At 39.1% G+C, this 13,858-nt stretch overlaps 2 protein-coding genes across 3 annotated transcripts; one reads left to right on the top strand and one right to left on the bottom strand.

The window, feature by feature from the left end:
- Positions 1–96: 96 nt before the first annotated feature.
- On the bottom strand, positions 97–10,162 carry LOC136668756 (acyl-coenzyme A thioesterase 9, mitochondrial-like). Of its 2 annotated transcripts, XM_066646444.1 has the most exons (16): positions 10,041–10,162; positions 8,750–8,838; positions 8,191–8,217; positions 7,265–7,310; positions 6,887–7,057; positions 6,586–6,623; positions 6,398–6,481; positions 6,199–6,302; positions 5,611–5,684; positions 4,908–4,975; positions 4,700–4,811; positions 4,498–4,588; positions 3,505–3,590; positions 3,268–3,355; positions 2,232–2,382; positions 97–2,129 (listed from the first exon to the last, which is right to left on the bottom strand). In XM_066646444.1, exons 1-16 carry the CDS (start codon positions 10,052–10,054, stop codon positions 2,071–2,073), a joined length of 1,302 nt encoding a protein of 433 aa, XP_066502541.1. In that variant the 5' UTR covers positions 10,055–10,162; the 3' UTR covers positions 97–2,070. The 2 variants fall into 2 exon arrangements, with proteins under 2 accessions (XP_066502541.1, XP_066502552.1); XM_066646455.1 differs by lacking the exon at positions 8,191–8,217.
- A 972-nt stretch (positions 10,163–11,134) lies between these two features.
- sat1b (spermidine/spermine N1-acetyltransferase 1b) lies at positions 11,135–13,834 on the top strand. Its single transcript, XM_066677874.1, has 6 exons — positions 11,135–11,384; positions 11,744–11,795; positions 11,923–12,006; positions 12,697–12,798; positions 13,037–13,077; positions 13,415–13,834. The coding sequence occupies exons 1-6, from the start codon at positions 11,319–11,321 to the stop codon at positions 13,583–13,585; spliced, it is 516 nt and encodes a 171-aa protein (XP_066533971.1). The 5' UTR covers positions 11,135–11,318; the 3' UTR covers positions 13,586–13,834.
- Positions 13,835–13,858: the final 24 nt, after the last annotated feature.

Consider the following 13,858-nt stretch of genomic DNA (forward strand, 5'->3'; position numbering starts at 1 on the left):
TCAGGGGTCCATCATTAGCATTCCTTCAACACTCACTGCCAAACAGTACAACACACTTTATGGACATTTTTGAGTAAACTTTATTAAGAAGCATTTAAAAATGTAAGAAATATACTAAAAGATGGATACTTGTTGTGCGTTTTAAAAGAAAGAGAAGGCTAGGTTTGTTCAGTCATGCAAAATTTGGTGTATACGTACAAAATACAAGGTTTATAACAACATAAACTCCGGCCCTCAAGCATATTGCACGTTTTGGTTTAGAACAGAGAAAAAATTAATTTGAGGATGTTCTTACTGCTGCTAGGGGGACCCACTGGGCCATAGGTAAACTAGATATAAGGCTTGTTCGAGATGAACTGCGCCTCGCCTTGGTTGTCAGTGAGAGTAGCCGGTTGCAGTTGGGTGGGGGAGGCATGAAAGAGCCGTCAACATAGACACTAGTTACTTGCAGCCCATGTGAGCTCTTGCAGATCTAACAGCATTTCATGCCATGAATTACATCCCCAATTCCAATGAAGTGTAAAACATATATAAAAACAGAATAGGATGATTTGCAAATCCTTTTCAACTTATATTCTACTGAATACACTACAAAGACAAGATATTTAATGTTCAGATATATAATCTTTATTGTTTTCCAGACCTCTCTCCCATTGAAAATGTGTGGCGCATTATGAAGCACAAAATACGACAACGGAGACCCCGGACTGTTGAGCAACTGAAGTTGTACGTCAAGCAAGAATGGGAATGTATTCCACATACAAAGCTTCAACAATTAGTGTCCTCAGTTCCCAAAAAATTATTGAGTGTTGTTAAAAGGAATGGTGATGTAACACAATGGTAAACATGCCAATGTCCCAACTTTTTTGGTATGTGTTGCAGGCCTCAAATTCAAAATGAGTGAATATTTGCAAAAAAATAAAATAAAATAAAATAAAATAAAATAAAATAAAATAAAGATTGTCCGTTTGTGCATTAAATATCTTGTCTTTGTAGTGTATTCAACGGAATATAGGTTGAAAAGGATTTGTAAATCATCGTATTCAGTTTATATTTATGTTTTACACAACGTCCCAACTTCATTGGAATTGGAGTTGTACATCATATGCACAATCATCATCATCATCATCATTTTCTTCTCCGCTTCTCCATTTCAGGGTCGCGGTGCATATGCACAATGATAAAGTAAATTAACTCACTAATGAGACATGACATTTTTACTGTACATACAGGGTCTTTGAAAGATAATTGAGATCTGCAAAACTAACCGCCATGCACTGCACAGAACCAGAACGCGATTGGGCTGCTCGGTTGGATGAAGTCGAACAAGCCTATAAAGTCTTATTTAAAGAGTAATTTACAAGTCTCCAAAAATTAAATATACATTTGAAATATACAGATAAGACACATTTACAACTGTCATTAACAGATCTATTTAGGACGACAGTGTAGAAGATGTGAAACAAAAATGAACTAATTAGTTAAAAGACATTAAATTACCTATAATTTCTCCAAGTGTTGTAACAAGAAAACCCAAATATTAAACCCATTTGCCCAATCTGAGAACCAGGGTTGTCAAGAGCTGGAGAATGGGCAAATTGTGCAAGAACCTTGCTGATTTCGTAGTGCCAGTCATCCACCTGTAACCCAGAAGCCCATGGTCAAAGCATTTACTTTTAAACATAATTGTGTATATTAAACAGAAAACATTTCAGATCAAACATGCTCTCACACAAATATAGAATAATAATTCTTAAAAACTGATATATTTAAAACGGAAGCCCATTCATAAATTGTTCTCACACATAAATACTGCATATAATAATTGTCCTTTTACAAAGTCCTACACATATTCATCTTCTAAATATAACTGTATAAATTAAGCCACCTGGTTTAATATCAAAAAACATCTTCATCCCCAAGAATATTCAGAAAACAAAAATTAACAAGTCAGTTTCAGGTTTCTGTAAAAATAGTAAAACTGAAAGGTGGAGTTATAAGGCTTGGGTGACAATGTAAAAGTTGTGACACTGCATTGTGATCTTGTTTTATGGCCAGATCTCATCATCTTCATTGGCCCTTCATCGTCTCATTAAAGTGCCTTTTCCCATCCAGGTACAGCATGGACTCTAAAGAGGGACAGAAGAAGAGAAAATACAACTTAAAGCTCCACATCAGTCATTAGTTTAACCTCATTATCGTGGCAGATTCTAAAAACAGAGAAATCTGACCTCCGTAGCTCTGTGGCACAACAGCTGGAACAGACATCTCTACTCTGAACGTGAAGTGGAAGACGTTGGTGGTGCTGTGCTGTCGGGTCAAAGGGTCAAGTACCTCAGTGTGAACTCTGACCTGGACGTGCTCCCCCTCTGTGTAACACACCTGACAAAATAAAAAGCATCATGGGCATTTATCCAGCATCATGGGTAGCGTTTGGGGTACTCCATCCATCCATTATCTGTAACCACTTATCCAATTTTAGGGTCGCGGGGGGTCCAGAGCCTACCTGGAATTATCGGGCGCAAGGCGGGAATACACCCTGGAGGGGACGCCAGTCCTTCACAGGGCAACACAGACACACACACATTCACTCACACCTACGGACACTTTCGAGTCGCCAATCCACCTGCAACATGTGTTTTTGGACTGTGGGAGGAAACCGGAGCACCCGGAGGAAACCCACGCGGACACGGGGAGAACACACCAACTCCTCACAGACAGTCACCTTGAGCTGGAATCGAACCCACAACCTTCAGGCCCCTGGAGCTGTGTGACTGCGACACTACCTGCTGCGCCACCATGCCGCCCCGTTTGGGGGGAAAATAAAATAGAAATAAAAACACACATTTGTGATTTGTAAATACAAACAAATGTAAAATTTGAAGACTATATCTCTCTCTAAAAAACATTTTGGGACAGAGGCATGTTTACCAATAATTTGGGAACTAAGGACACTAACGCTTAAAGCTTTGCAAGTGTAATTATGTGCATTCTTGCTTGATACAAGACCTGCAACCCATCTTTTCTGGAAATGTGATTTATAGGTAGATAAAATTGAATATGCAAACTGCCACACTGATTAGACCTTCAGGAAGTCAACTGAAGGCCTAATATGATTAAAAACCTTACTGAGAGTGTACAAATATTTTCACTGAAGGTATAAACATAGACAATGTCATGTTAAAACAACACAACTGTCAAACTGCCATTCATGTCTTTGGAGTAAATATGGGCAGATTCATCTGCTAGGTCAGTGTCAGCTCCTACCTGTGAAGACAGAAGCAGCAGGGACCCGATCTCTACTGGCTTCTGGAAGAGGATATCATCTACAGCAACCAGAATCGGTCTATAGCCACTGTGATGAATGCAGTCAAACACGTTTATGAGTAAAGGCAAGATTGCATAAAAATAAATGTATGTGACATGTACATTTATATAAACACAGTTGCTTGTATCTATATAAACACAGCTGCTTAAAATAACGCCAATGCAAATAGAACTTACGCAAAAGCACAGGCATTGGCCCAACCCAGCTCATACGCCTTTCTCATCAGAAAGCCTCCAAATATACGATTGAAGATGTTCCTTTCCTGTATTTTGAATACAAGCAAAAACACACTCATAGGCATTATTAAAATTTTAAATAAGTCGTCATTATTCATTCATTCATTATCTGTAACCCTTAAACAATACAGGGTCACGGTGGGTCCAGAGCCTACCTGGAATCATTGGGCGCAAGGCAGGAATACACCCTGGAGGGAGTGCCAGTCCTTCACAGGGCAAAACAGACACACACACACATTCACTCACACACTCACACCTACGGACACTTTTGAGTTGCCAATCCACCTACTAACGTGTGTTTTTTTTTTGGACTGTGGGAGGAAACAGGAGCACCCGGAGGAAACCCACGTGGACACGGGGAGAAGTCATCATTATGCCATAATCTTTTTAGTATTATTAGCTTACTGTTATATTACTCTCAATTATTATAATATTAATTCATTCATCTATTCATTGTCTGTAACCGCTTATCCAGGTCAGGATCACGGTGGGTCCAGAGCCTACCTGGAATCACTGGGCGCAAGGTAGGAACACACCCAGGTGTTGGTGCCAGTCCTTTACAGGGCGACACACACTCACACATTCACTCACACCTATGGACACTTTTGAGTTGCCAATCCACCTACCGACGTGTGTTTTTGAAACTGAGCACCCGGAGGAAACCCACACGGACACTGGGAGAACACACCAAACTCCTCACAGACAGTCACCCGGAGCGGGAATCAAACCCACAGCCTCCAGGTCCCTGGAGCTGTGTGACTGTTACACTACCTGCTGCGCCATTGTGCCGCCCAATTTTTATAATATATAACTATTAATTTGAATTGCTTGTATAGTACCTTGACTGGTATGTGTGGGTTTTAACTGTGGCTAATAAGTAAACCTGTGTTAATTAAATGACCTATTTTCATTCTCATTTCATTGTTACCCCACCTGTGGATGGCATATTTCCAGCCCCTTCATTTTGGCATCCTCCATCCACACAGAATTCGGAGGAAGGATTCGACTCCGGAAGCTGACTGTTCTACATCAACATTTGATAAAGGTTAATTAAAAAAAAATTACAATAAGTGTAGGATACTGCATGACATGGACCTGAATCATATCTTATTCTGTGAATAAATCTTGTTTTTACTTGGAGTCGAGAGTGTTGAGGAACAAGTTGTGGACGATCGTCCTCTCATCGGCTGTTGGCGCCACCTTCAGTAAAGAGGCTGTGCTCAGGTCCACACGCCTTTTCTTGTTAACTGGTAGAAACAGAGTGTTAAGATTAGGACAATTAGCTATTACAATAATCACAGTAAATTGATATGAGACAGTAAACACAACCTAAAAGGCCTTACTTTCTCCTTGCTGAAAAATCTTCTCCTCCTCTGGCCCCTCTAATTTCAGTGGATTTACAAAAGCTGCCCTATAAGTAAACAAAAAAATATGCTTCTAACTAAAGGGAGCTCTGTAATGAAGGAAACCTTGGTTAACATGGGTAAAAAGGGTCATGAAATATGTCATTGTGGCTAAATAGTTCAATCTCATGCTGAATTTATGAAATCTAAACATGAAAGACTCATGTATCATTTACTGGCAAACTAAATATAACTAAAACAAGTTCCCGTTTAAATTAATGAATCATTCCATTGTCTGAAACCGCTTATCCAGTCCAGGGTCGCGTTGGGTCCGGAGCCTACACGGTATCACTGGGCGCAAGGTGGGAACACACCCTGGAGGGGGTGCTAGTGCTTAGCAGGGCAACACACTCTCACATTCACTCACACCTAGGGACAATTTAGAGTCGCCCAAACCACTTGCCAAAGTGTGTTTTTGGATCATGGAAGGAAACCTGAGCACCGGGAGGAAACCAGCACTGACACTGGGAGAACACACCAGACTCCTCACAGACAGTCACCCGAAGCGGGACTTGAACCCACAACCCCAGGACCCTGGAGCTGTGTGACTGTTACACTACCTGCTGCTTTGTAACAGCCAATATTATGAAAATGTGTGATATGACGTGTCAAACTGATCTATTCTAAACTTTTGCTGTGTTACCTTTTGTTCTCTGGATCTCGAGCCACCATTACAAATGTAGCATCTAACACTGGACTGTACGCTCCATCATGGAACTAGAAAACAGGGATAATTAACAGCAATGGTTACCATTACTTTAATAGATGTTATCGGAAACTCTTATCAAGAATAATTGACAATTTTAAAATCATGTTACTGATGAAGGAGAATGCAGTGTTAGGAGTGTTCCTGCCTGAGCTGGTGATCAAACCCTAGATCCTCTGTCACGTGGAAGGCAGTGTTGTTACTACACTATTACCTAATAATTAAATAATAGCTAAGGGCCATGCTGTGATTACATTGGTAAATATTGTGACTGGGATATCCTTTGCAGTTAGCTAAGGACACAGTTAAAAGATATAAATGTACATTTTTTTTCATTGAACAATCAAAGAATATGATTCATCCAAAAAATCAATCAATCAAGGAGCATCTCTATATAATCAGCACTATCCTGGTACACATTCACTGATTAGTTAAAGGCCTACTTGCATATTTCAGACATCTGTGATATGATCATCTTCAAAAGTGTATAAATCTGTGACACATTGTGCTCAATACGCAGAGTACCTGAGTCATGTGCATCTTGGCCTCAATTGAGCTCTTGCCAACCCATGTCACATGACCTGTGAACTTGATGTCACAGTCTGGGTAGATTATGTTCTTTCTCATGTCTAGGAAACAACGATTACGGTAAGATTCCCATGAATAAATAACCAATATTAACCTTCATAACAATACAAACAATACACTGTAATTATGGGGTTACCAATTTTGTCCACTAGGGCTGTGACAATGGAAAGTGGGGATCTCTGCAGCTCTTTATTCCATGTGTGTGAGTAACAGATGAGAACTATGGAAACAAGTGAGATTAAATATGGGACATGTCAGACAGAGGCACATTATACTGAGTATTGTGTATTCATCCATAATCAACAAGCGTGGAAACTGTATTACCTGCTAAACTATCAAGGTCCTCCAAAATTCGACCAAACCTTTCAGTAAAAAAGGAGTAAAAAAGGAGAACATCAAAATTTTAGAAAAATGTTCCATAAAACAGACAGATTTAGTTCTGGAATCTGATGAGCTGAGCCACATACAAATACTTTTTGTGTTGTATTATACTGTTACAATATGCTTAGAAATATTATTACCCTTAAATATTTCATACATACCTCAAACCCTCACTTATATGAATATATAATCTAAAATTAAATTAGCAACATTAATTACTAGTCGCCGTTTTTTTGGGTGGTACCTGACAGTATTGTGGTAATTGAGATATTTCTCTCTGAGAGACGGCTGCGTTCCCAGAGGAAGATGAACCTCGATCGCGCTGTCTTTCATCGTTTTTGCGGGCAGATCGTTTTGACAGGTAGCGAGGTGTTTACTCAGTAAAGCTCTCTCTGTCATGGCCTGCTGGTGGTCTCTGCATAAGGAACACATTCAAAAATGAGCATCCATATGCTGTGCAAAATTCACTAACTTAATTTTAAACAAATTTAAAAACATATTCATAGTGATGACAAGTTTTTAGCACAGCAGTGGCTGTAATAGCATAGTGAGCAACACTGCTGAATATAGTATTTCAAATCACATTGATGCTCTTAATGACAGAAACTGTTGTGATGCCTACTTCCAGTTTGTCGAAGCTCCTACAATCTGCCTCAGCCTGTTGCGCACTGTAGAAGAGAAAGGATGAAACAAATCACAGTCAATCAATCACAAACAAGGCATTACAATGTTACTGGTGTGCTGCCTGCTAAAGAAGAGCATTTTCTCATATTGTCTCAAACAATGCAAATGGGGCACTCACGCACACACACACACACACACACACACACCCAAACACACACACACACACACACACACCCAAACACACACACACACACACACACACACACACACACACACACACACACACACACAGAGATTTACTTTGATTCAAATGCAAGCAAGCTGCCTAAAAGTTAATGTAACTGTCATAAACAAACATTATGTATCTGAAATTGTAATTTTATAGGAGAATGGCACATGCTGCTCACTATAATGTACATTAAATATAACAAGACTTTATTTCTTATGAACAGTATCTCAGTCTGTGACTGTGGTCATAAACTAAATAGTTATTAATATGATATTAAACAAGAAGGTTTAACACATACAAATGTGGGACTATGAGCCATGAGGAAATCCCAAGGCCTTCAAATAACTGCATTACTGGGACAATATGATTAAGTGCCTACATTCAGCATATGCATTTAGCAAAGGTATGGAATCAATACAAGCTTTACAATTCATATTTAAAGCCAAAGAGTTAAAACCATAAGTAGGAAATCCAGCTGGCATGGAAAATGAATTTTTGCACAGTGTTTTTGGGGGAAAATATGAAATAAATATGAAATAAAACAAGACTCAAGAAAAAAGACTGATGAATTGTTAATGAAGCCACATGCAGATAGAGAAATAGGATTTTCTGGGTTCTTTTGTGCCTCCAGAGTTCATTAAGAACAAAAATTAGACAGAAAAGGTAAATTATACTTAATTTTACCAACAACACACCATTGGTCACAAGCAAGTGTGAGTTTCCTGTGGGGATACACACAACTAGGTCAAAAACACTAAATAGGCAGCGTAATATAATAATAATCATTTCAATACAGTGGTCTTTTTTTCCACGGCTGGAGGACACCTTTCTTATAGAGTGGAGTTCTTCCATTGGCTTTAAAGTGTGTGTATCATGTGTGAAAATCTGTGGAAGGTAGCACTCCCCCAGAAGTGGAATCAAGAACCACTGCTTTATAAGAGGATTTTAAATTATTTTCTCATTTTTTAAGTGTATATGGCAGAGAAAAACTGTATTTTTTATCTTAGCTGCCAAAAACAAGGACATGTTTGTAGTGAGCAAAAGATGGGGAGAAAATCATACACAAATACCGATGTAATTCAGGTTTAAAATTTATAAAAATGCATTATGTTTTAAATTAAAAAAGCCAACATTAGACAACAGATGCATTTTGGCCAACAGACTATATTTGGGATAGGGAGAATTGTGTAAACAGTGAGCAAATTTTTGTAATATGCCTGTGCTGTTTTTCTAGATGAGTTTTTATCGACTTACCTTCAGCCATGTCAGGAGCTTTCCCCTGCAGACAGACTGGACCCAGAGAAAATGCTCTGGATGTGACGGCTGTGGCTTTCTTTAAGATCCTAATAAAATCAAAAATTGACACCAACAATTCAGAAATCATCGCTAAATTAAGTGTACATTTTTTAAAGCACGATTACATGCTAGAAATTCCTGTTGAATATGTGACTTGTGGAATACAGCAGATATTATTCAGAATAATTTAAAAAGAACATATCTCAGTGCAAAATTACAAAGAATGGGGTTTCATATAGGGTGACCAGTTCTTTTTTAATTCATCCGAGAACTTACATTTACGTTTCGGCATAGCTGCTGGAGATGAGGGTAGGTACATGAGCTTTGCCTGACGTAAACAAGGACTACTGACGTGCAGACTGACCAATTAAATGTTTACAGAGAAGGTTATCGACCAATAACTGTAGCGCTACAGTCAGACCGACCAATCAGAAGATTTTAGGCTACTTCACCACGCCCCCATTCTCACGCAAGCGAACCAATCGGAGTAGAGGAGGGCGGGACTAGTTTGTGAACGAAAGGCTTCTCGAAGTTCTATGTAAGCTCTAGAAAAACAAAACAATTCCGCCCGGACATTTTTTTAAGCCTAAAAAAAGGACATGTCCGGGTAAAAGAGGACGTCTGGTCACCCTAGTTCCATAGTCCATTGTACATAACACTGTGAAAAGATGTGGTATGGCAGATATCTGTCTAGGGCAAGGCTGAAAACCACTCCTAAATGAGTGAGACCCATGAGCCCTCAAATGGTTTTGCATGAGAAATAGTGAGGCTGCTGTAATAAACACAGCTTCGTGTGCTCGGGACTACTTATGAAACAGTTGTTACTCAGCACAGTCTGTTGCTGCATAAAGACATGCTGCAAATATTTCAGAGCTGAGGCTGTTCAGATCAACAGTATTGAATTAATGTAATAATCTATGGCTCTATGCTTTGGGTAACGAAGGGTATTGTTTTTTATGACATATTAAAACATTTATGTAGCTATACTGAACTGTGACATGTCATTTTCTAAATAAACTGTATTATATTTTAGTAATACTGAATGTTATTTTTATGTCGAGCATGCTCTTGGGGCATGCTTTTAATGTCTTTTTTCTTTGCAGACACATTTTGTTTAAATGTACTCTCAGCGTAACACAAGCTGCATCCCAGTTCGGGGAGTACCCCAGGCAGGCTCACAAGGGTACATTGATGTTACCTCCAAAATCTGAAGCAGAGACAGACAACAGAAATAACAGATAGGCTTTACCTTTGAGGAAACATGTTCTTTGGTGTTTGGCTAAGAAAGCCGTTCTGTAAGTCTAAAAAAGGGAATTAATTCAGCCTCTTTTACTAACAGCACGCTGCTGCGTGACCAAGCCCTTCCTGATGTACGGGCGTTGGAAAATATCTACCGTAATAACACTACTATATGCTCATATATCCACTCTTTAAGGGCAATGCAATCGAGTTTTCGAAATTTCTGAAGAATTCAGTTACTGTGATTTATATTAAGACATTCAGAGCTGTTTAGCATCAGTCATTGCAAAGAAACGTATATACACAGATTTCTTTACTGTGTTGGAAATGGGAACCAGACGTCATGATGCCTACAAAATTACGAGTGAACCTACACCAGAGTAACAATGGTAAATAGCAACAAATCTGGATAAATATATTTGGGCAAAAATCTTTGACTTTCATGTGGTAATTTTCTGCTTTTAGGGACATGAAACAATTAGAGGGTATTCCCCCGTGCAGGATTAATTACTTAGTCAAATAATTTAATCCCAAAATTAAGATTGTCCTCAACTATTTTCCTATTGCACAGGCTTTCTCCGCTGTGACAAAACCAGGTTTTCTATCATATATTTATATAATATAATACTAATATATATATATATATATATATATATATATATATATATATATATATATAATTGTATTATTATTTTTTTTATGGGCAATGTAAGTGTTCATACAAGGTGTACAAGCTTTACAAGGTGTACACTGTTTATGGATTTTCTGTCACACAGAGTAACAGTCAAAATCCAAAAATAGACTGCTCCAAGCGGCTGCTGGATTTATAAATTAACTGGACAAGCCCAGAGTTGAGGAATGTCCACTAGGACTGTACCTCAGCTCTATTCCTACAGTACGCGTCCGAGGCTTAAATTATCTGGCTAAACTGAGAAACACTGCTTTGTTTATGCTTCGAAAAAAAAAAAAACGGACAGAAAAGCACGTGACTAAAGAAAACAGTACGTCCTGGCGCAATCGAGAAGCGTGCTTTCCTATTGGTGGGAAATATAAATCCTTGACTCGCTAGGCCCCGCCCCCGAGGCTGGTATAAATGCTGCGTGTGGAACAATAGCTGTAGCAGAAGAGCGCGAGCCGGAGAGCTGCTGCATGTGAGCTCTACAGCGCCGTCAACAACCCACAGCGAGAGCGGAGGACACACTCCTGCGAGGCGGATGAAGAAACAGCTTTTGCTTCTCTTCACTTACAGAGGACTCGTCAGGAAAGGGAAGAAAAGTAAAAGAAGAAAATGGCTAACTTTATCTTACGCAAAGCCGAGCCCAAAGACGTGCCTGACATACTGCGACTCATAAAGGCGAGTCTTTTGTCTAATTACACGGTTTTAACCGTCACATCTGTTCACAACACTAGTCATCAAACCTACGTATAACCGATACAACTTAAAATTGTAGGTTTGGGTGTTCTTTCAAAGTTAAATAACTATATACACACACACACCTTTCTCTGTCATATATATGTAGCTTGTCTTTAAAGCAATTTTTGAATAAAATAAAGAAGAATGTAGACAGAATTTCCACTATGTTTGGTGTCTTCATATATTTTCTCATTTTGCAACCATTATATTCTTTGAGCAGCCCTGTCTACAGTTTTGAGTCATGGAAAAAGTGGATGATTATAAATAAACAAGCCACTTGTATGCGCCCCTATTTACAGGAACTTGCGAGATACGAGGAAATGGAGGACCAAGTAATACTGACTGAGAAAGGTGAGATACCCTTTAGTAAAACGAGCAAGCACCGTCCACGTCTTCTTATGGAAAATTCCATTTTCAGACTTTGCTGTTCTGTTGACCAACTATGACACAGTATCCTCTGGATGAAATGTGTGTGCAGATCTGCTTGAGGATGGCTTTGGTGATCATCCTTTCTACCACTGTGTTGTGGCTGAAGTCCCAACCGAGCTCCAGAAAGTTGAAGGTATGCCAATCTAACCCTCCCCCTACTCATTTACGTGGTGTTGTTTTTTTTCATTTTGCTCCATATATTCTCAGCGGCAAGTGGATGAAAACAGTATTAAAAAAAGAAAAGAATAAGCATGATATATTTTGTGATTGTAGATAAGTACCTTTCTAAATAAATATAACCAAATTAGTTCATAACTTGTTATTTTAATAACTGCCCTAGTTCTGTATATCTCTTCTAGTACTGTAGTACTGCCCCCTAGAGGGTCCAGGTTGTTTTTCAGTGAGTTCCTATGTATTTTTCTACATATGGAATCCATTTTATAGATGTAGTGATCTACATCTACACTACAGGAGTCTTAACGGACTGCTTACAGTTGTACATTGGCACTAGTTGTGGATCATGCACTCAAGTAATGGGTGGGCAACAGGACAATATTTTTGTTATTTGGTCACATCTCAGTATGACTTTGAACATACTGTGGATAACATCAGTAGCTTTATTATAATTACTGCGAGTTCACTGCATATAATCCATTGTATGTATGCAAATTGTAGCTGCTTTATTTGAATTTATTATTATACGACTGTGCTCTTTTTTGCATGGTCAAGATGGTCAGTTTAGGAAATGCCTCACAAAATATGTCTAACTATCTGGGACAGTATTCAGTGTTCACTACATACGTGTATGACACTTTTTATGCAGGTTATTCTGTCATTGGCTTTGCCATGTACTATTTCACCTATGACCCATGGATTGGAAAGCTGCTCTACCTTGAGGACTTTTTTGTAATGAGAGAATACAGGGGTGAGTACTGGCTGTAAGTGATCACATTTGGCGCTTTTCCAAAGCATGGCACCTGCTCGACTCAACTCTACTTGGCTTTACTCTAACTAAAACGTACCCGCTTTCGGTGACCAGGTACCAGATTGGCCTAGTGGGAAAAACAAAAAGTTGAGTGGGTAGGTACCACGCAGTGGAAACCCCCGTTGGTTGTTGAGGTTCTTCATGTGTGATGCCCGCTCAACATCTTTCTTCTCGGTAGGGTTGGGAATTGGATCCGAAATCCTGAAAAACCTCAGTGAGGTAAAGACACAGCCACTTCTTTCCACATATGGTTTTAAGAAAAATGTAAATTTACCATGTGAAATATGCTTTCTGGGATGTACCGATTACATTTTATTGTAATTGTATTATTACTATTAATCACATGTGGGCTTAAACCAGAATCAGGCTGTCGCGTATAAAATATATAAATAGCCATCACTGGCTGGTGGAAACGTGAAGTGGGGCGTGTTTAGCAGTTGTGGTAAGCTTATCGGGTGTTCAAGTTCCAGTGATAAATTAAGAAATTCACAAGTGTAAACACTCCATATATCACTTTCATTTCATGCAGACTAGAATTGTTTGGTTTTGTTTGCAGACTGCGGTGAAGACTCGCTGCAGCAGCATGCACTTCATTGTGGCAGAGACTAACCAAGCTTCCATCAATTTCTACAAGAGGCGTGGGGCCTCAGACCTCTCTCTGGAGGAGGGCTGGCGTCTTTTCAGGATTGATAAGCAGAATCTGATGAAGCTCTCAGCGGAGGAGTGAGCTGGCCCTGAGTCCCAGAGTCTACGGAGAAGCTGAGAAGACAGGACATTGCCACCTTTCTCAGTCCAAAATGTTTGATTAACATTCAGCACATTCAGCATTCAGCAAACTAATCTACCATTAATCTAGCATGTTCATTTGACTGAATATATTGTAGTTTATTTTGTAGTGCTCTGTATATGTTTACTTAATATTTTTAATGTATTGTCAGGTAACTATTTTAAACAATAAATATATCGAAGCATGTGTGCTTTTCATTTGGAGACATCAAGA

This window comes from Hoplias malabaricus, chromosome 1 (genome assembly GCF_029633855.1).
Source record: "Hoplias malabaricus isolate fHopMal1 chromosome 1, fHopMal1.hap1, whole genome shotgun sequence".
NCBI lineage: Eukaryota > Metazoa > Chordata > Actinopteri > Characiformes > Erythrinidae > Hoplias > Hoplias malabaricus.